This window comes from Rattus norvegicus, chromosome 14 (assembly GCF_036323735.1).
Source record: "Rattus norvegicus strain BN/NHsdMcwi chromosome 14, GRCr8, whole genome shotgun sequence".
Lineage (NCBI taxonomy): Eukaryota > Metazoa > Chordata > Mammalia > Rodentia > Muridae > Rattus > Rattus norvegicus.
The window spans coordinates 45004343-45027987 of record NC_086032.1 but is presented as its reverse complement, the minus strand read 5'-3'; the positions used below and the strand labels follow the sequence as shown (position 1 = coordinate 45027987).

Sequence of the window (23645 nt, the reverse complement as noted above, 5' to 3'; positions counted from 1 at the left end):
AGAAATAGAAAGTCTCCTGTGAGACAGTTTCTTCTAGAAATGGTTGCCTAAGCAAGAACAGAACAAATGACATCAGTATATCAATAGACATGCTAATGGGACATGAAACATGGAAGATTTCATGGAGTCCCACCTACACAAAGAATGGCAGGCAATGAATGTCTACTGAGCCTATCCCAGGGGAGAAGGAGGCCAGTATAAAGTGGTCATCCCTGAAACCATATACACAAAGATAGGAAAAATGGACTCAGTGGGCTATATTTAAATATTTACATACAATTAAACATATGTTTATATGTAGTAATCGTGAGAAAGAGGCTATAGTTTGAGAAGGAGGGCATGGGAGAAGTTGAACAGGGTACTTGAAAGAGGCTGGAGAAAGGAAAGGGAAGAGGGAAAACAATGACATTATATTTTCATTTTAAACAAATTAAAATAAAAATAAGTAACAGGGACTTATTAATAATTAATAATGTCTAAGGCAGGATGCTAACCTGCAGATAGGACATGGCAGGCCAAGACCCTTAATGCAATATCATTAAGTAAGATACTAATTACGGCTTAAAACAGTGTGTATCATACAGGGCGTGCTCAGTATAGCAATATCACTAGACAGAGGTTTAATGGAATTACAATTTATTTCAGGGCCATTGCCTTCTCTACCTAGAAGGATGAGAATCTATGAGCAAATGACTCTTTCTAGCCCAGTGAATGGAAGGAGCCTATCAGTGATCTCACCTCCCCACAGGTCACTATTAAAAAGGGCTGGCATTATTTATAAGAACTGCTAGCCTGCTAGCTAGGGTGGGTGAGACAAGGCAAGGTAACACCTCAACAGCATAGTCTTGGCCCCGTGACTCCTTTCTCTTCCCATTTCTAGGTGCTTTAAATTCTCTTGCCTGTTTCCGGACTGGTATTGATTTCCCTATGGGATTGCAATGAAAAAAATAAAAACATAAAAAACAGAAGAAGAAGTATAGACCTAGGTGATCTTTCTTGGAAGCGGAAAGGACAGCCAGTCTTCCATGTCTGTCCACTAAGTCTGAACAGCCACAGTCTTGATTGTTAAAAATCTCAACCACTAAGTCTGAACAGCCACAGTCTTGATTGTTAAAAATCTCAACCAAGATCAGACATGGATTTATTATGTTGCAAAGAAAATCTTTGACAGGAGCATTAATCCCTGGATCGTGGCTCTACTGTAGATTAGCTTTATGCTTTGTATGAGCAGTTTCTGGGTTTTTTTTTTCCAACCTTGTTCTACCATATGCAAAAATGCAGTAAAACTTCTAGGTAAATAAAATTTCAGAAAATACTGAAGAAGACAAAACTTTGAAAGAGAGATAAAAATTGAGTAACCTACAAAATCTGGACTTTCTATCTATCTAATGAACAATTGGTAATCTAATTCATCAAGCTGGAAAATCATAGGAATTGACACTAAAATCTTCCCATGATGGGCAGCCTCTCCTCTGTGGTGTCTGCATGCTGAGAAATCAGTCTTATTTTTCAGACCGTTTAAAAAGAGATGGACTGGGAAAGTGTAAGGGAGGAGGCTGGGTGGGAGTGATGTAGGCAGTTCTGTCTTTAAGCACATGCATCCCCACTCCTCAAACCATGCTTAGCTTTATTTCCAGCAAAGATGGTGGTGCAGAGACTATGCTAGGAGTAGTGACAAATCTCTCCTCTGCAGGCTTGGTCTGCAGTGACACAGGCAGATGCTAAACTTCAGCCTGTCTAGAAGTTAATTAGGTTATAGAGGCTGCCAAAAACCCCAAAGTCATTCAAAGAAAATTCAACACCAAAGCAAGAGCTGAAGGAAAGGTCACAAGACACAAACACTAATCTAGATTCTAAGAACAGAGACATAATAAGAAGGGAAGGGGGAGTCAGGCAGGTGACAATCTGTAAACTTTTTATCCATATTTTATAACAGCTGGGAAGTGGAGGCATAATGTAGTCCTGGCTCTTTTCCTATGATAGATATTATATCTTCATAAAGGTTGGAGCAGTAGCCAACACTGTTCATTACCTCTTAAAGAATTCTCAGTACATAACCAAGGGACATGGAGGACAAGAATCTCTGGATTCCGCTCCGGTTTGTCTTCCCACTTAGAAATAGTGATTTTTGGAAAGCTGTTTCGCTAGAGTGAATTAATAGAATAGATGGCTGGGTTATACACAGGACTTCTTCGTGGGTTCCATGAAATAATCACACATCAACAAGTGCCGTCTGCTTCAGGCAGTTGGAGTCTTAAAAACCTAGAGACCCAGTTCTTCCAAAGAGGTTGGTCCAGAATGCGTGTTGGGTTTGGGGTGCTCACAGCACTACACAGGACCTCACTGCCACCCGCAGGACCCAGAGGAAGTGCAGGCGAAGGGGATAGCAGATGATGCCTAGTGTAGGAATCTTCAGGTGAGAAGAGAAACACACCAGGAAGCCACTATCATTTTGGTTCGTTTTGTGTTGGACAGCGTCTCACACTGTAGTCCAGGCTGGCCTAGGCTTGGCACTAGCAATAATCCTACTTCCTCGGTTTCTAAGAACTGTTAATTAGAAACATGAGCCACCAACCAAGCTCAGTACCCACCTATCCTATCCTGTCTCGAAGGTGGGGTGGGATGGGTTGTGTTTTCTCTCTAAAAGATGGGTGATGCTGCCCCAACCTCAGAATGAGAGATCTGAAGGCCAGGCTTTAACTCTGGCTCCAAAGACTCCCTTCTTACTTGCCATCCACCAGAATCACACTCTCCTGGGATTTGTAAGGTTTCAGAGGGTGACAGCAACTTTACAACTGGAATTTTCTACCCCTCATGCCACTTGGGATCCTGTGAAGTTCAGACCCTGGCCCAAAGAAGATGCAAAGTCTGGGGCCAGTTGAATCCCCCTCAAAGTAAGAGACTCAGGCTCCTGCTCTGACTTAGTTAAGCAGTTTAAGTGCAAATTACCAACAACCTTGAGCCAACTTTTCCACCCAGACCCCAAAATTAAGGCCCCCTGCATTTTGCCAGAACTGGGGCGTGGCCGGTGGTCTCTTCCGTTGTTGCATCCTTGCCTTGAGCTCACACCCACCACTGCGTGGGGCTTCCAAAGCCCTGGAAAGCCGCCTGCCTCCTGAGCCAGCAGGAGGGCGAACAGCCAGGAAAGGCATCTCCGCGGGAGCAGGGAGGCTCCCTAGATCCTTTAAAGGTCTAGGGAGAACTGCCCACAGAGATTCGCTCCCCGAAAGGGTCCGCGACAACGCGGGGAGGACCACGTGAGCGTCGTGGCTTAGCTATAAAAATCCCCCGATTGCACGAGTGTGGGGAGAGAGCACCGAGGCGAGACGCGGCCTCCCACGACACGAGAGACAAATAGAACCTGATACTCCTTTGTCAATGCCCAGAGCTCTGATGCTCCAGCCCTTAGGCGTGGGGTGTGGAGAAGCGTTGAACTTTGGGGGACTTGGCAAAGGCTTGCAGACGCCCGCGCGACTGGATTCCCACAAACGCACAGAACTGGTTTGACCTTTAGGAGAGTTGGAGGAAGGATAGCAGGAATCTCAGGCAGATCGATCTCCTGTCCTTCACTGAGAGAGCAGCCTGGGGTTCTGGAGCGTGTCCTCCTAGGAAACCAAGAGGTCCCCGAACTGCCCCCAGCCCGCGCATCTACACCGCAGCCGCCCTGTGAGCCGCTTCATTTCTGAGAGTCCCGACGACTCCCGCCGCCTTCTCCTAAACTTTGACCTGCTCTGGTCGCCCGCCGGGTCCCCGACTCCCCGCTGCCCCCTCCTCCCACGGTGGGCTCAGGTGTGGACATGGCTACGGGCTCCAGAAGCAGAGCGGGCTCTTCTCGGCGCAACCTGGCACCGCCCGCGTAGCATCCTCCACGCTGACCTACCCCGCTGCGGCGCTGAGCCTCTGGCGGGAGCTAAGGCAGTACTCAGAGGTGTAGGAGGCGACAACTGAGGACCCGAGGGTCCCTATGGCCGCTGCTCCCGGGCGGCTGCTGAGCGCTGAAGAGCTCGCCGGCTGCGCTCAGGGCTCCGAGCGACTCTGAGCTGCTGCGCCGGCGGACATCGCCCTCGCGGGACCTCGGAGGGTCAAGGACCCGAAGAGCAGAGACGGTGGTGGCAGCTGATCCTCCCTTCCACAGGGCAATGTGGCCGGCCGGTGCGGGCACCAAGCAGCTCTGTGCCCGAGACTCCGCGCTCCGGCGGGCGGCGTTCTCGGGCAATCTCACCGCCCTGCCTTCTCACCTAGTACCCGCCGGCCGCAGTGTCCGGGTCTTCATCAGCGCCAACCCTGAAGGTAAGTCCTTTGGCCCTGTTAGTCGGTCTGTCGATCTTTCCTTCGATCAGCACGGGTCCGAAAGTATATGGGGCCCGCACAGCCAGGTACATCCTGCGTCCCCTGCGGTCCCGGCCTCCCGCTGCAGATCTGAGCGCGTGGAAATTTTATTCCAATCACTTAATTTCCTTGAACTCATCCGCTCCCCTGCTGACTACTAGGACACACTGGTTTTCCTAAGTCAATCTAAGACATAGCCCAGGCACTGTTAATAGGCGCTTTCTAGAAGATTCATTCTGTCTTTACCATTTCATCCTCTTTGCCTCTCTTTCATGGGTTTCTTTTGCCTAGTACACAAACAGTAGCTATCCTCTGGTGGCCTGTGACTGAAAGGGGGTTCCCTGCTGTCACTAGTTCTCTCCTGGGTGCCAAATATTTCTCTAAAAGAAGAAAAACAAAAAAAAAAAAAAAAAAAAAAAAAAACAGGTCCTGCTGTAGGAAGGCCAGCAGAGGTCCAGGGAGCACAGGCTCTTGATGGGCCCAGGACAGAGTGGCCCTCGAACCCAGAACCCAGACGGAATTAGTGAAATTAGTGCTGGACCACTCAGATGAGCTCATCTCAGTTGGGTGTTGGGACTTGGTCTCTCCTGGTGGACAAGCTTGGGTTTATAGGAGGAATGATTAAACCCTGGCAGTTCTCGGTTTCTAACGTTAACTTTTCTTTCCAGTGAATGATGGGAAAATGAAGAATGCATATATAGCAGTGTGTATGTGTGTGAGTGTGTGTGTGTGTGTGTGTGTGTGTGAGAGAGAGAGAGAGAGAGAGAGAGAGAGAGAGAATTAACTTTTTCTGTACCCCAGCAAATCTCTGACCTAATTGGAAAAAAAAAACAATAAGTTTACATTCAAGTAATCACTGAAGAGTTTGATCCATTAAACACTCAAGGCTCTGTTTTGTTGCTGCAAAATTCTGAGAGGACAGAAACGGTAACTTTCTAGAAACAATCACTTCTGAAAGGGAGGCGTGCCCTTCTGGAAGTTTCTGATAAAGTGTTTGTGGTCACAATGGAATGTCGAAGCAATAAAATAAATAACACAGTAATTAAGGAGAGTTCTATGCTTGGAGGGAGGAGGGCCTGACTGTCCTTCCCTGAGCTTACAACCCACTTTCTCAGAACCTAATCAAGGCAACCTGACAACATTAAGAATCATTCTATATCGAGTATGCCACAGTATAGACATGGATTGTGCATGAATAACCACAGAAATGGACAACCTTGTTAAAGTTAGGGTTCAGGAATCTACAAGTCTAAGCACAATGACTGAAAGAATTAGGTTAGATAATGTTTAGTCTTGCAATTTTCAATTATCTGAAGGTTTCTTAAGTGCCACGGGAGTTGTTTGGCCTACTGGAAAGCCAACTAAAACTCTTGTCCTTTAAGCAAACTACTTCTTAAATAGTGTGAGTGTTCTGTTAATATTAGCGGTGGTTGATTTGTTTCTGGCTTTAAATGTGCCTTTTATGGGGTTGCATGACAATGAATTGGTGTTGCCAGCTTATGTGGAAACTGAAACACAGTTAGCGTAATTTTTGTTACACCCGCACCAGCATAGTACTCTTCAAACCCTCACCTTCGTTACACTAAAAACTTAAACACACACTAAGCACCGGAAAGCAAACACAAGCCACCCTTATTGGTCAACTGATTTTGCTGGACAGTTTCCAGGCTGGTCTTAAAGGACCAGAAATGTGAAGCTTACTTGATAAGTTTTAATAGAAGAAGGACTTGGAATTTTATCCAGATTGAAGAGCCAAGGGCATATTGAAAATAGGCAGAGATGGGCATTTTTAATGCTCTCAACCTGAAGCCTTAAAACTCCGGGAAATGCTCCATCTGAGGCAGCACTTTAGCATGGCGTCTTTATGGATGCAATTTAGAAAGCGAATGCTGTGTTTCTGTAGCATCCAGTATTAGATTCTTGGACAATACTAGAGATGAGGAGCCTTCCCAGTGTCAAATTAAGACAAAGGACATTATCTCATGTTCCCTTTAGAAGCAGAAACCCAATTTGCATTCTGAATAAAAGCTGTTTTTGTGTTAAAGGCATAGTAGTTTTTGTTTTGTTTTGTTTTGTTTTGGGAAATCCAACAAGACTTTTGCTGAGGGGACTGTTTTTTAAATAGGTATTGCTTTACAAAATTAGTGTGGAGTTGGAATTTCCCTCTCCACAATGACAGCAATAGGTGTCTTCAGAATGGAATAATTAGTTTCCCATGCATTAGCTCATTCAATTTTTCCTTCATCCTCAAACGACCCTTCTAAAGGTAGTGGACAAAGGAGTTCTTCCTATTCTACAAGTGAGACAACTAAGGCTTTATGCAGTGAAGCTACTTTCCTGGATTTATAAAGAAGAATGAAATAAACAGATCCCATAGGGAACTTAAAATACTTATGTTGCTGTTCTTTGCCAGTCTAGGCAGCATCCAGATCCCTGTAAATGTCTCACATCTACATGGCCAAATATGGTGGGTTCGTGCTGCTCAGCATTTTCTAGCTCCAAGAATATGAACAACTAAAAGGGAACATAACTGGCCCAACCCACTTCTTCCCACTAAGAGGGAGTCGTGGGACACGCAAGAGAATTTCACATTGTAAAGGACTTGTACTTCTCCAAAAGTGTATCCACATCTGACCTGTCTACTACATGGATGATGTTGGATACTTACCAGGGGAAGACAATCACGTTATCCGGACTTGGTTTATTTAACGGACTTCACTTAGTCTCACTCTCATTCATTTATGGAGTATTTCTTAATCCTTGGAAGTTCTTGTCACATAGCCACTGCTTCTCTGCTGGAACAACACTTATACTTCTGTGGAAGAAAAAAATGTTTTCAAAACACATACAAAATTGTCTACTGTGATTAGCTTGACCAGCCCAAGCCTACCCACCCTGCATGAGTCTCCCAAGGTATTAGAACATAAGGGCTCTCATATCCCTTGCCTCTTTTCTGAACCATTCTAGGGTAAGTTAAATAAGACATTCATTCAGAAGAAAGGTAAAACATTGCTTTTGTTATTGACAAAGGATGATTGAAGCCCATGGTCCTTTACTGATCTCCTGAATTAAATGTTAGTTGGTAATCTCTGCTGTCTCTCCTGAGAAAATGAGTCTTTTCTATTCAACATGTGGGCTCTGGACTATCAGACATGCCACATACATGTCTATAAGAACCGTATACTAAGTAAATTTTGTATAGTGCCTTCTCTAAATGCTACAAATGTCTGTCTGATGGCATGAGTACTGAATAGTATGACTAAGAATCTGAATTTTATTCATTTTATTAATTTAATAAATTTAATGATAGAAACATTATATCATTTAATGAGCTTGATTACATATGCACATGGCTCCAAACTTTAAGTGGTTCCCAACCTGTGGGTATCAACCCCTTTGGAGATCACATATCAGATATCTTCTGCATATCAGATATTTACATTAGGATTCATGATAATAGCAAAATTATACTTATGAAGTAGCAACAAAATAACTTTTTGGTTGGAAGGTAATCACAACATGAGGAACTGTATTAGCCCATAGCATTAGGAAGGTTGAAAACCACTGCTCTAAGTGGATAAAGACAATAAACAGCTTCATATCAAATAAGTTTCAGTACTGACTGTGCTATCACTCAAACTGAGGTCAGTCTGTTGTTTGCTAAGGTTTAGGGATTTTGATACTGCAGCTAAGAGATCTGAACTTTATTGGAGAATGTGATTTAGACTATGCAAATTCAGTTTCCCAAAAATCAAATCCACAACTATACAGAGTTCCCAACTCCCAGCCAAGGAGCAGACAATTAGATCTCTTCCCTGGGACAGAGTTGACCCTTTTCAAATCTAAAACATGGCTGAGAAGAGGAATTGCAGCTTTCCTGGGAATGCTATAGAAGTTTCTGAGCTTCTGTGCTTAGATTTCTCTTCCAAATGAAGCCAACCAATGAGGACAGAGTGTGTTCAGGACTACTCTGCTAGGACAATTTGCTATACATATGAAGAGAAATCAGGAATAAAGAAAAATCCTCAGCATTCATGTTTATGCACTTCCACTTAGATTTTCAAACTGGTCACATTTGACCATTCCTGTTTACTTTTCTTTGGTCATGTGACTTTGTATCTTCTCAGACTCTAATTAATGCCTTAAGACCTTCAGTAGGAAATTGTATTCTTCATTTTAATGGAGGCCACAGGACATTCTGTCTCAAGCCCACACAGGTTCAGTGTCTGCAACCTCTGGTCACTTCTATTAATTTGTGTTTCTACCCAAGATAAAGGAAGGTCTGCATCAAGTTCTGCAAGAGACCTACAAAACTCAGTCTCCATCTTTATTCTTACCTTTCTAGGCACTCACAGCTCCCTCTTCTGCTCTCTTTATTTATTTGCAAGAAAAAAATAGCCAAAGCAAATGTGCCCATGGACATTTATATACACATAGAGATTTCTTGATACCCCAAGAATATCTTTTAAAATAATCAAGAATCTTGAAGGAGAATATGCCAACTTCTCCATGATAAGCATTCACAAGGTATTCCTAGTGTACAGACATTAAAAGTCTACTGGTTGTGTTTCCTTGGTCCTTAGGCAGACATTACTGAACAAAGTGGGAATATTAGTTACCAATGGGCTTAATAAATTTTCCAGCCAAACTTTCAGGGCTTGACTTTCCAATCTGCCATCTAATACTACTTCTGAGCAACAAGTTTGGCACCTTTGTTCCTAGTTTCCTGATGCACAGGAAGGTAACAGCAGTATCTACACGGATTAGAGAATAAATAAGCCAAAACACACAAAGCAAGTACTGGCCGCACAGGAAACAGGAAATGTCTGGGTTTTTTTTTATCATTGTATTCTTTTTCCAATGATATCCAGGCACTGTGTAGGTGTATCTATGACAGGAACAAGGTATGTATCAGTCATTAGTTAGAACTTGGCTACAAAAAAGAAAACTTTCTACTCTAGATGTCTCATAGAATTGAGTGTTTTCAAAAATCTCTGCAAAGCTTTCAGAACAAAATCAGGATAGCACTAAGCATTTAGGTCCCATTGAAAAAGCATTCACCCAGAGGACAGAGAGCTGTAGAAGTGCCTATGGATGCCAATAGCCAGCAGCCTCTACAAAATGACATGTTTGCTGAAAATCACATGTCAGGTACCAAAAGCAATAGGAGAAGAATTTTCCCCATTGCCTTCCGTTCAGATGCCATGCATGTCCAGGGAGTGATAGCATAGTGGTCCAGGGCTACAATTATCTGCACATTGTTCTCCCTGTGTAGATAGGCATATGGATGGAGAAAATGATATTGAGGATTTCTCACTGTCTGTTTTCACTTATATCTTCACCTATCATCTTCAAGAGTTAGATCCTCATGTCTGGCTTTGATGGGCCAGAAATACGAAAGGGCCCTTGCAACTGACAAGTCTAAGAATTTCCATGCTTCCAGCCCATGTTCTGAAATGGAGAGGATATAACAAAGGGGTAAAAGATCCTCAGCACCGAGAAACAATGTGGAGCTCAGGAGGAAGCAGACACATGCATTCTTCCAACCAAGGATGCTCCTGAACATTCGATTCTAGGTGGATGCCATCTGGTACTTAGAACACAGCAGTCACCATACAGACCAGGTCTCTGCTCTTAGGGAACCCAAATCCCATAATGTACGCGATGCATGTCATGCTGAAGATACAAGAGCAAAGATGAAGGCTAAAGGTAAAGATAGAGAGCAAAGGCTCAGTCAAGAAGCACCGAGGAGTCATGTAATCCAGCCAGGGGTGGTGGTCAGAGTGAGGAGCTGGGAATCTCCCCACAGGAATGACTAGAGCCAAAGTATGGAACGTGTTGTATATGATAATCAAATATGAGGCAAAGTGATGATAAGATTCCGGCAGGGAGCAGAAAGAAACAGTCTTTGTTACTCGGCAAAGAGTTTCCAGCTCTTTGAATAGGAACAGAACTGATATCTTGTCAAAACACTTAAAAGCTATGGTTTGGACCATAGAAGTACACTGGATACACAGATACCCATCCACCTGGCCTCGTGGTTTAATGTCCTAGCTACAAATCTTTCAACATTCTTTTTCAGATTGGTATTGCCTCTCATTTTCAATTTAAAAGCTAGCTGCAGGTTTGGGGTCTCTGTTTCAGATGTCTGCTGCTATTAATCAGCACACTCCAAGACATAAATACTTAAAACAACAATTTACCACTTTTCCTACTTCTGTGATTGGGAACTCACTATTCCATGCCTGTTGACCTGTGCTCTGGCTCATAAAATATTAGTTGGAAGAAGAAAGTAATGTATGTTTCTGAGGCACTGGCCAGCTTCCAAAGGGCAAGAGTGTGCTGGTGTGCCCAACTGCCTGCTTTACCCTTACCAAGGTTTGCAGTTGTAGAGAAGGGAAGTGAGGGGATGCAGAGAGTTGAGGAGACTTCCATTCCAGAAGAGACCTCCCTCAGGTCAGAGAACAGTCACCACTACCCTAAGTCTTTATTTGTTTCCTTTTGAACTTTCAGATATGGTAAAATCTATCCATTCCCCTAGACAAGTTATTATGCAGATTACAGCTACAATTTTAAAAGACAAATTCAACACTGTGCTAAGATGTGTAACAAAAGAGCTGGGGCGCAGCTCGGTGGTATGGTGCTTACCTTGCGAACAAGTCCTAGAATTCAAACCCCAACAGTGGAAAGCTAATACAAAGAAGACAATGTGACATTAAGAATGTAAGATATTAACACCAGGAACTACAAATAAATTTCAGAAGGTGTCTATAAACTGGGAGCTTGGCGTGGCCTTGAGAATAGTCACTCCATCTCTTTAAGTAACTGAAAAATAAAATTTGTAAAAACTCTTGAGCTTCTTTTTAATGGCACATGTGAGAAAGTCCACAGAATAATAGGAATTAGTTGAATTTATTAAAGTAACACTGAGGGCTCATTTATTTTAAATCAGGATGAGAGTAATAATACTTATTGAAATGCTGGAAAATGCACCTTGTTCAGAAATTTCTAGCAAGAACTCACACTACCACACATATTTCACTGACTCAATGAGAAAATGTTCAAAAGTAATCATCTTTGTGTCTAAACATTGCATGAATTCAAATCTAAGGTATCCCAGAAGATCTGTTACGTAGGATTTTGGACATCAAAGATTATCTGTTGTCAAGCATGGACCAAGAGTAATGCGTGATCCAGTTTTCCAACAAAATTCTCTTTTAAATTTTTCTCTGTGTGATCATGTGACGTAAACAGAAATAAAGCCTGTAGGTTTACTTAAAAATCATGAAAGTGTACATTGTAAAATATGTCTATAGGAAAGCAGGGTGATACTGGCATAGAGACATCTTGTATCAATCCTCTAGAGCTTTACCTGTCCTCACAATTTCTGTTGAAGCCAAAGAAGACTAATTCCTCAAATTAAAATGTGTTGCATGATGCATAATTGGGCAAAGGAGTTTTATGACAGAAACATAATGAAAAGATCAGAAACAAAATGATAACCCCCTTCTAATGAAATGCTCCCTTAAAACCTCATTTTAAATCAAAACTATTTCAAAAACCCTGAGATGGGCCCTCTAATCAGAGCAAAGCCAGGGTGACAAGATCTCACTCCTCTAGGGATTGCAGAAACAAAACTGCAAAATAGAAAGGGTACCCTTCATAATGCTGCCATGCCAACAGAGCCTTTCAGAGAGATTCTTGCCACAAAATCCATTTCTTTATAATGTTCTTCCAAGTATCAGATACAATACTGGAATAGGAATGTCTTCTAAATTTCCACTGTGTCCCTTGAACTCCTAATTAGTTGGCATGAGCAGGCACAGAGGAGGGAGGAAATAAGTATCGCTGCCTTCACTTTTTTAAAATCATGAATTTAAAACACATGGCAAGTACAAAGGTCCAAAAATACAAACATTGCCATTTGTAAAATACATGCTTCCATGAAGAGGCTGACTCAACTGGCAGGAGTTAAGTGGATACATCCCATGTCCTTATCAAGCATGAGTCACTCATATTTAGCCAAAAAGACAGACACAGATGAACTGGATAGACTCTAAAGGACACACAGTGGGAAAGCATGATGAGAAAGTGGCTGCAGATTATGAAAACAAATCTAGATCAAGAAAGGAGACTTTTGAAGACAAAGTAGTTGGTACCAGAAAGTCCAATAGAATCTAAAGTCCATCAACAAGTGGGCAAAGAATGTGATAAAATTTAATTTTCCTAAGTGTGAGAAGAGTAAACTCAGATTTTACTATGATCGCTAGGACCAGAAACTGGTTATCAGGGTTGCAGGTGAATGAGAATAACTTGAATAACATCTTCTCTGTTGTTGTTGTTTTGGTGGTGGTGGCAGTGGTGGTGGTGGTGGCGGTGGTTGTATACAATGGATTTGGGGCACTAATGAATTCTGAATGTCTTGGGACTCTTGTGCTGAACTCCCATGATGAAGTGGGGGTGATAGAAAGGAACAAATCAATAGATCCCTAGACTGCAGGATTCTATTAACAAGGGAGGGCTGCCAGGATTGAAATCCAATGCAAGACCCTAACTACTCCTGAGCAATTTGACCTGTGAGCTAGTCACAGAGAGCTAGGAATTCTATTCTAGCAGTGTTAAGAACTTCCTGGCTAATTTAGGATTAGAACAGTGAGCTGGAGCAGTCCCCATTACACACAGGAGGCTGGTTTCCAGGTATGTCAGGGTGGACTCGGGAGTTGCTCCTTCGAGGAGTTATTCAGTAAAAATAAGGGATTAATGTGAAAAAAAATGAGAAGGACCTAATTAATATCTAACTCTGAAAAGCAAGAATTGCGTATACCCCAGAAGTGAGGTATGCTTCATTTCTGAGTCAACAGAGTTATGGGGCCATATTAAAGCTGAATGGAAAACAAAGTAATGGTTGATTAGTAATGTCTGCTGGGGAATAAAGATTACAATTTAAGTATTTATCACTATACATATAGTATAGTTTTTAATATAAATGCAGTGGAGTTGGGGAGGTCAATAGCAGAGAGAGAGAGAGAGAGAGAGAGAGAGAGAGAGAGAATATTAAAGAATTAATTCTATGTCCTTTGGTCAAAGCAGAGAAAGCAAGCAGACAGCAGGAGAAATTATACTGGTGAAAATAACTGGGAAGGCATTCTTGCTCAAATGACAAAACTGATAGAATCACAGCTTTCCAAAGGGAGAGAGATGTGTTGAAACTGTTAAATATACTGAAAATATACTTGCGTCAAGCAGAACCTGCGTGCCAGTCTGTTGCTAGGCAGAGTGGCTTCAGCAAAAGATCATACTTAGAGGATGGCACTGTAGAAAATGCTAACTAAAATAAGAACCAGAAGTTATTGAGGCCACTGTGTTATAAGAAGAAAAAGCTTCAAATGATGCAAAATTATTTTGTGAGAAAAATCTAAGATGACCACAAAGACATGAAAATACGAAGCTAATTTTTAAAACCATGTGCCCTACTCACAAACCTGCATAATACATTGTTTTAGTCCATTTTCTATTGCTACAAAAAAAAAAACCTACCCCAGGCTAAGGGATATGAATTCATAGTTCAGAAGATCAGGAAACACCTCATCCACATTTGTTTAGCTCAGGTGAGGGTCTTCTGTCTTCATTACCCATGGCCAGTCTATTCATGGCAGAAGTTTATGCAAGAGGGAGAAATCACACCACAAAATAAGAAAGCAGAGTGATTCAACAACTAGATTTGCTCATTTCATAGTGACCCACTCTCTCGCTACCCAGCGATAACTGCATGAATTTCTTCTGAGGGCGACACCTAACTGCCTGCTGTGAGCTCCCACCTCTGTAGGGTACTGAAGTCTCTCCACTTTGTACAAAAGCAATTTAAATAATAATATTGGTATTACATAAGAAAAAGGAAAATGATCCAGGCCCATTTTCCCCATGAAAATATTTTCTAATTTTCCTCTCTGCTGCTATAAGAAGCATCATGACCAAAAGCATCTTGAGGAAGGAGGGATTTTGGCTTACTGCTTTGGCTTACTGTGCATTAACAAAAGAAGTCATAGTAAGAACTTGAGCAAGAAAGTGGAACAGAAACCATTGAGGAACATTGTTTCCTCGTTGGTGAGCTTTTTGCTCACATTCATCTACCTTTCATATTATTAGACCCACCGAACTAGGAATTGCATTACCCACAGTGGCTGATTCTTGCTCCATCTAGCAAGAACATACCCCATAAACTTGCCCTCAGGCTGGTCCCATGCAGGCAGTTCTTCAGTTGAGGTCCACCTTCCCCTATGTGTTAACAGCCAAAATTAGCTCTCAGAAGTCCACCCTTTGTCACTGTAACAGCCAAACACATTTCTGTTAAACCATACCTTTGTTTCAAGGTCTCCTGCTCATTTTAAATGTCCCATAGTCTTTTTTAAATGTTTGATACATTGTAACTCTAAGGTCTCCTTAAAAGCTCAAGCCTTTCACAAGTGGCCACCTTTATTATCCAAACCAGTTTATGTAATTTCTTGTTCCAAGAGGGGAGGACCAGGGAATGATTTCAATGAGATCAAAGTAAAACCGAAATTCAGCAGTATATATCAATGTCCAACATCTGGGACTTAATAATGATTTTCTGGTTCCAAAGTGCTTAGGTCATACCTCTTCCCCTGCTCTGCCACCTAAAACACATGCAGCTTGTCTTGAGGCTCAGGCTTGCTCCACACCTGCAATGCCCTGGGTGTACAACCCACGCTCCTAGCACCTCCAATATCCCAAGTCTCCAGCAACTGAGCCTGCATCTTCACTTGTGGCCTCTCTTTTGGGACTCTGACCCTGCCACATAGTGCCAGGCCTCACCTACTCCCCATCATCCCTCAATCCTGCATCCCTCATGTCTTTAAAACCCTGTAGGCACATTGCCAAGTTCTACTAGTAGCTTGACATGTAGCTTTGGTCTCTGACAGTCTCCCTGTGCTGGCTGACTTTATGGAAATTCTTCCCTAAAAGATTTCACCTCAGTAATGCAAGGGTTACACCTTGGTAGTTCAGCTGCACCTAAAAGACACCTATTGTCCCAGTAAAGCTGAAAGGTTTCCCCTCCACAGTGTCTTAATCAAAATGTGCCTACATATCTCCCTTAGAGAGGCTTTGCTTCCCACCTGAAACTTTACAATCCAGGCCTGCAGTGTCTGAATATCTCTCCACATTGTTATTGACCAAGCTCCCATAGAGTAGCCCACTAATCTCTGATGGCTCTTTCTATCCCAAGTTCTAAATGTTTTTATGAGCTTATAGATAGATAGATAGATAGATAGATAGATAGATAGATAGATAGATAGATAGATAGATAGTCACCCATGACAGCAACAACCTACTCCACTTTCTATTGTAGCTTGTTTTGTTTGTTTGTTTGTTTGTTTCGATAGTTGTTTTTCAGTTGTTTTGTTTTGTTTTTCTGCTATATTTTTTTTAAAAAAAAGCAACTTGGGGAAGAAAGGATTTAATTCAGCTTACAGGTTATAGTCAGAATAATTATGGGAAATAACCAATGTCTAAAAGCCTAGCCCCAAATATGGGTTCTGTGTCTTTTCTGATTTTCTGTGTTCTATCTGATGGTGCAGTCAACAGAATCTAGATTCAAAAGAACTGAAGTAAAAGATTCAGACTTTACCTCTTTTATACTTTAAGGTAAATCTGGGTAGGATCCTGCAGTAGAAACAATGGCAGGAGGTTGCTTTCTGAGATGCTCTCTGGCTCACACTCATCGCTCTTTCCTATTCAGCCCAGGCCCACCTGCCCACAGGGACCTGGACCCTTCTATATCAATTAACAGTCAAGGAAGTGGCTCCATAGAAATGCCAACAGGCCAATCTAATAGAGACAATTCTTCCCTTAATGTTATTCTCTTCTCAGATGTGGAAAGTTAGACTAATCATCAAAGCCACCATTTTCAGCCATCATCTTCAAGGTTATAAAAGAGCAGTTTAAAATTAGGCAGATTTATAACTTAAAGAAAACTGCTGCGCAAGACCTTTTGCAAAGTGTCAACAGTTTTGCAAACATGACACATAAAGAGGTGAAGTCTGCGCATCTTTTGATTCTGTTCTTTTGAATCTAGATTCTGTTGACTGCTCCATCAGATATGAAATAGAAGAAGCATAAAGATAGTATCTGACCCTTCCCATAATTATTCTGAAACAATCATTCTTGGAACCCTACTACCCAGTGCAGAAGCCTCAAGAGAGAATCACTAACAACCAATACCACATTGCTCATGAGGAGCACGAGCTACGTTGGTAGGGGCTCTGTATCCCAAGGCACAATGACTGATGACATATGGGGAAAACTAGCCCAACATCTCAAAACTCTGCAAATTGCAGACTCAGGAAGAGAATAGCAGTAATTGTTCTAGGCCACTGATTTTAAGTTGTTTTGCAACATATAAATGAAAGTAATAAAAAATAACCAGTGAGAATGGCTAAGATCAAAAACTCAGGTGACAGCAAATGCTGGTGAGGCTGTAGAGAAAGAGGAACACTCCTTCATTGTTGGTGGGATTGCAGACTGGGACAACCTTTCTGGAAATCAGTCTGGAGGTTCCTCAGAAAATTGGACATTGAACTACCTGAGGACCCAGCTATACCTCTCTTGGGCATATACCCAAAAGATGCCCCAACATATAACAAAGACACATGCTCCGCTATGTTCATAGCAGCCTTATTTATAATAACCAGAAACTGGAAAGAACCCAGATGCCCTTCAACAGAGGAATGGATACAGAAAATGTGGTACATCTACACAATGGAAAATTACTCAGCTATCAAAAACAATGACTTTATGAAATTCATAGGCAAATGGATGGAACTGGAAAATATCATCCTGAGTGAGGTAACCCAATCACAGAAAAACACACATGGTATGCACTCATTGATAAATGGCTATTAGCCCAAATGCTCGAATTACCCTAGATGCGCAGAACACATGAAACTCATGATGGATGACCAAACTGCGAATGCTTCACTCCTTCTTTAAAAGAGGAACAAGAATACCCTTGGGAGGGAAAAGGGAGGCAAAGTTTAGAACAGAGGCAGAAGGAACACCCATTCAGAGCCTGCTCCACATGTGGCCCATACATATACAGCCACCAAACTAGATAACATGGATGAAGCAAAGAAGTGCAGGCTGACAGGAACCGGATGTAGATCTCTCCTGAGAGACACACCCAGAGTACAGCAAATATATAGGCCAAGGCCATCATTAAACCACTGAACTGAGAACGGGACCCCTGTTGAAGGAATCTTAGAAAGGACTGAAAGAGCTTGAAGGGGCTTGAAACCCCATATGTACAACAATGCCAACCATCCAGAGCTTCCAGGGACTAAGCCACTACCAAAAGACTATACATGGACTGACCCTGGGCTTCAAATGCATAGGTAACAATGAATAGCCTAGTAAGAGCACCAGTGGAAGGGGAAGCCCTTAGTCCTGCCAAGACTGAACCCCCAGTGAACATGATTGTCGGCAGGGGGGGGGGCAGTAATGGGGGAGGATGGAGAGAGGAACACCCATCGAGAAGAGGAGGGGGATGTTGGCCCTGGAAACCGGGAAAGGGAATAACAATCGAAAAGTAAATAAGAACTACCAAAGTTAATAAAGATGAAAAAAAAAGAAAGTAATAAAAATAAAGTAAATGCATGTACCAGCTAATAATAAAGAACTGGTGGGGAGGCAAGGTCCTGGTTTAAAACTCAAGATTTGTTACAAATCTGAGTATAGTGTTTGGTCTCTTCCTGTTCCACTTCTCCTAAAAATTGGGGACAATAATGATTAACCTTAAAAGGCTGTTGTGGGAAAGAAATGGATATTGTATACAGCATTAAGAGTAGTTCGTGGGGCTGGGGATTTAGCTCAGTGGTAGAGCGCTTACCTAGGAAGCACAAGGCCCTGGGTTCGGTCCCCAGCTCCGAAAAAAAGAACCAAAAAAAAAAAAAAAAAAGTAGTTCGTAAAACATAGCAAGGACTCAGAAATTATATAGGAGATGTTTGTTAAAAAGCCATAGAAGATAGTTAAATGGACTGCAAGTGAGTGAGAATTATTTGAATAAATTCTTTTCCCAACTTCTTTTAAATTGTGGCATGGAAAAGACTAGTAACTCCAAGTTCTCTTGCTCTGAAATCATGAATGCTTTTAGCTGGAAGAGACCACTTAAAGACATCATACTTTTTTTTTTATTAACTTGAGTATTTCTTATTTACATTTTGAATGTTATTCCCTTTCCCGGTTTCCGGGCAAACATCCCCCTAATCCCTCCCCCTCCCCTTCTTTATGGGTGTTCCCCTCCCCACCCTCCCCCCATTGCCGCCCTCCCCCCAACAATCACGTTCACTGGGGGTTCAGTCTTAGCAGGACCCAGGGCTTCCCCTTCCACTGGTGCTCTTACTAGGATATTCATTGCTACCTATGAGGTCAGAGTCCAGGGTCAGTCCATGTATAGTCTTTAGGTAATGGCTTAGTCCCTGGAAACTCTACTTGCTTGGCATTGTTGTTCACAAGGGGTCTCGAGCCCCTTCAAGCTCTTCCAGTTCTTTCTCTGATTCCTTCAACGGGGGTCCTATTCTCAGTTCAGTGGTTTGCTGCTGGCATTCGCCTCTGTATTTGCTGTATTCTGGCTGTGTCTCTCAGGAGAGATTTACATCCGGCTCCTGTCGGCCTGCACTTCTTTGCTTCATCCGTCTAAGACATCATACTTTTAAAATATTGATTTGAAACACTAATGTAACTTCAGCCCAAACTGGGAAGTATTAAGTTAATAAGTTACTTCTCTACTAGAGCAGAAATTACCAACTCCCTTTTTTTAAAAAAAGGGGGGCTCATTAAAAAAAAAGTCTTTGAAATGATAGTAGACAGAGATCAATAGAATTGCTTTCAAAGAGAATAAAGTTAGCACTTCCACTTTTTAAAGGAAGATGTGCTAATCTCTTATTCTAAAAGTTATTATTTCTTTTACATGTAAAAAAAGGTCCTTTTAATGGGACTTTAAGCCTACATAAAGACTTTTCTGACTTCTGTTAATCTTTCAAACCTCACTGCACAGTTTGCTTACCACAGATGTTTTAAACCTAAATATCATGTGGGAAAGGTTAGATCTAATAAAAAAGAAAGAAAAGAAAAAGAATAAGGCAGCCACCGTGGTCTGAGAAACTTTTATGCAAATCTAGTGCAATATTATAAAGATATAGCTACCTAGCAGCTAACTGAGACAAATACAGACACAGCCAAGCATTGAATGGAGATCAGGGATCCATACGGAAGGACTGAAGGAGCTGAGTGGGATGGCAAGACCAATAGTGTCAACTAACCCAGACCATTGGAGTGAGCCATTGACCAAAGAGCACACATGGGTTGATCCAAGCCACCACCACCCACCACCAGCAGCACATATGTACCAGAGCTCTGCATTGTCTGGCTTCAGTGGGAGAGAATATACCTTATCCTATAGAGACTTGATGCCCCCCCAGAAGGGGGAATACACAGGGGCTACCCTATCAGAGGAGGAGAGGGGGAGAACCCTGCAAGGGGGAATAGGAAGCACCATTTGATATGTAAATAAAACAATTTTAAAAAGTGAAAAAGAAAAGAAAATCTATGTTAATTCCAAGTAGTTACTATTTCAAACATAACCCTTCAGTTCTTAATATAAATTATATCATATACCTCTGATGGCTATTGTAAACCCTTGTTCTCGTAAAAGGACATTGCTTCATCACTTTTGCCACAGGAGTGCATGTTTGGGGGATACATGAGCAAGGAATGGGCTGACCGTTCAGAGTTGAGTCTGACAAGGGTCTGCTCAAGCACCTGACCACAGTTCTGCCTTGCAAAGGATAGAGCAAGTAGAATGAGGGAAACACAGGCATCCAGTCATTCTGAAGCATGGAGCACTCTGGTTTCAGCTTTGTGGCTTGGTCTATTTTCAAACACTAGAAATTAATGTCATCCAGCTGTTCTCAAAGTCAAATGACACCACATCAATGGGTCATGAGCCAGTGTCCTGTATATATATGGGATAGCCAAGGGAAAGGAAATTTAGACCTTAGCCAAGTGTGTTAGCTTTTACCGGGTTTTTAAGACGATATTTGAAACTCATTAACTGGTTATTTGTCCTGTGTTCTTATGGTGTAATCTCCTTATGTTTCTTCACCTGTGTCCTTCTGGAACATGAATGTCTCTAACTCAATTGAGAAGAACCTGGCTTTTACTGATCACAGGGGTGGGATGGAACAGACCCCTGCTCAGGAGGTGGCTGCAATGTTAAAGTCACAGGTGACCCTGTGAATAAAATATACGGATTTCTTCTCTGCTGATGTCCACATGTAAAGAATGCCAAGGCATGAATTTCACTGATATCAGAGTATCTCAAACCTCAGCCTCAGGAGTCTAGATTTGGTGTACATCAGGTACATGACCTGAAGCAGGTGCTATAATATTCCTCAACAGCGAAAACCCAAACCCAGTCCACCATCTTAGTGCCTTTTCTGTTGCTGTGTTAGAATGCCCCAACAAGAGCAGCTTGCTGGCCACTGTGAGCTTATTCTGGCTAATAGTCAAGTGCAGTCCTCTGTGGTGGGGAAATTAAGGCTGCAAGAACATGAAGCAGTTAGTTACATGGTATCCACGGTCGAGGAGAGGAAGACAGCAATGGATACGTGAACTGAGCTCACATTTCCCTGTTTAAAAAAAATGTTAAATGCCTTTCAAGATATTAGATGACATTATGACATCTTCACACAAAACATGTTTTAGGAGATTTCATTTACGCCATGTTTCCTTTTCATATGGTCTTAAGTCCAAACCCCGGGACTAGGACCATACATTAATAGGCATATCTTCCCATTAATTAATTAATCAAGATGAAACCCCATAGATACTCCCAGAGGCTAACCTAGATAATCCTTTATGGTTGTTTCCTGGGTAGTCTGGATCCTTTCATATTGACAGTTACCACTAGCCATCATGCTTATACTGGCTATCTGATAGAGTTCAGAAAACTAAATCTTAATATAATAGCTATGAACATTAAACAGAAACAAAAGAGGACCTTTTGCTTAACACTCTTCCAAATGCATAGTACTTAAACCCCTAAAAATAACCCTAACTAATCTTGTAACTAATGAACTAGTATCTACCCATGAAATAGAAGCATAGAACTGCTCGTTGGATAGTGAGATCTTTAGATTAAGAAGAAGGAAGAGGATAAAAAAAGCTTTGTGACCTTATTCTCAGGCATTCCTGCAAGTCTACTGCACCAGGGCCAACTCTAGCTAGAATATCATCTCCCAACCACATTCATGCCCAAGAGGTTCCCCTGTCTCTTTGCCTCAGGATGTCAGATATTAGTGTTTGAGAAGTTCCCATAAATGTCAATTTTGAAAACCTAATCCTTAACAGATGTTTCTGGAAATTTTAGGTGCCTATACCTTATTAGAGGAAGTAAGTATTTTTGAAGGGTTTCTAGTTTGAAGGGTTTTCTGTGGCTGTGACAAAACACTGTGACAGAGGCAACTTATAAAAGAAAGCATTTAGTTGAACTTATGGTTTCAGTGAGTTAGAGTCCAGAATGGCTGAAGGATAATGTCAGGAACAGCTGAGAGTCCACATCCTGATCCACATGAAGGAGGCAAAAAGAGCACGCTGGGAATGAGAGGCATCTCACCTCCAGTGATAAAATTCCTCCCACAAGATCACAACTCCAAGTCCTTCCCAGAAAGTCCTAGCAGCTGGGACCAACTATTCAAACATATGAGGAAATGAGGACCATTCTCATTTAAACCCCACAAAGGGTCTCTTGTCCCAATCCCCTTGCTTCCTCTATTTGCATCCTAGCTGTAATAAAATGAGCTGCTTCTCTCTACCACACACTTTTGCCACTAGAAGATTTTGCCCTACCCCAAGCCCACAGCCATCAAGGAAACTGACAACTGAATCCTTGAAACTGAGTAAAAATTAAATATGTTTGTGTGTTTGTGTGTGTGTGTGTGTGTGTGTATGTTTATCTCCCATTGACTTGTTCTAAGGTATTTTTCACAAAGATTTTTTTAAAATCTTATTAACTAGGTTTCTAAGAAACAACCAGGGATACTTAACCTGAGAATCTCAAGTCTCTAATACACAGAGATCATTATTCCCAGCCAAAACAGATTCCATGGATGTAGCTCTCCAGTGCTCTGACATAGCCACAAGAGGAAGGGGACAATAGAAAGCAAAGAATGTTTTTGTACCACCCCAAGGAAGCAAAGACTGAGAAATGAAGTGCTTATAAGATTATGCAATCACAATGAATATTAAATCCCATGAATTCCTCACCAAAACAAGGAGAGTTCAAGAGCTTCCAGTAAGCAACCTGATGACTTTGGGGACCAGTTGAGAACCTTGCTGCTCTCTGTAACATTATTATTAAGGAACACATCATCCTGCATTCCATTTAAATCATGTACACTTGGGAAGTACAACAGCAATTTTTTCTAAGGAGTTTTTTCCGTCTTTCCTCATGGCACTTGTACAGGTTTTATCATATTTGAATCATGAAATGGATAGGGCATGAAACAAATGACTTATGCTTCTGGTTTAAACATTAGCTCAGGACCTATGTGCATTCTCTCTGCAATGTTTTTCTCCATTCGCAGAATGAAGGGGTTGAAAAGTGGAATCTCTGGGGCATCTTCCAACTGCAATGTTACATGACTGCTTCTGTGACAGCAGGAACCATTGTTTTCCATGTAGAGGAGAGGAGTATCCCACTTACTCTACAATACACTACTACCTTCTCTGAAGGTAACAGCGATGTCACCTCCCCTCCTGCCTCAGATGTTCTGCCTTGTTAGAGATGAGGAGATACTACAGAGACTGTCCAACAATGAGAAGATTGAGTTAGTGGGAAACACGGTGGAGGGAGATTTAAGAGTTGGGAACAAACGCACAGATAATTCTTTCATTAGCCCAATGGCTGAAGCTTTCAGTGGGACTGGGTCAGTTCAATATAAACTCCTGGATAGAAGGGATTGTGAGGTGTAATCCATTATGAAAGAGTATGCAATACTCAAGGCATAAAGACTAGAGTACACAGAGCCTAAGGGCCAGGCCAGACTTGGGGCAGAAACGGAGTTGGAGATATTGTCCTGTGCCATTTCTGATACAGGAGCCTAAAGATAATCACTTATCTCCTTGAGTTCCCATCATCTTCAAAACTGAAAATACCATAGGCTTCCTATGAAGTTTAAATGACTTGTAGCTTGTGACACAGGATGGTCACAATAAACTTTCCCTAAACATTAACTAGATG

The 23645-nt window shown here is 42.0% G+C and overlaps 1 protein-coding gene across 1 annotated transcript in view; it reads left to right on the top strand.

Annotated features, from left to right (window-relative positions):
- The first annotated feature begins 3025 nt into the window (after positions 1-3025).
- Nwd2 (NACHT and WD repeat domain containing 2) overlaps positions 3026-23645 on the top strand; it is a 191340-nt gene continuing 170720 nt past the window's right edge. The window contains exon 1 of the mRNA XM_039092752.2: positions 3026-4290. Within this exon, the coding sequence (XP_038948680.1) occupies positions 4140-4290 (151 nt within the window). The 5' untranslated portion in view covers positions 3026-4139. The remainder of the gene's footprint in view (positions 4291-23645) is intronic.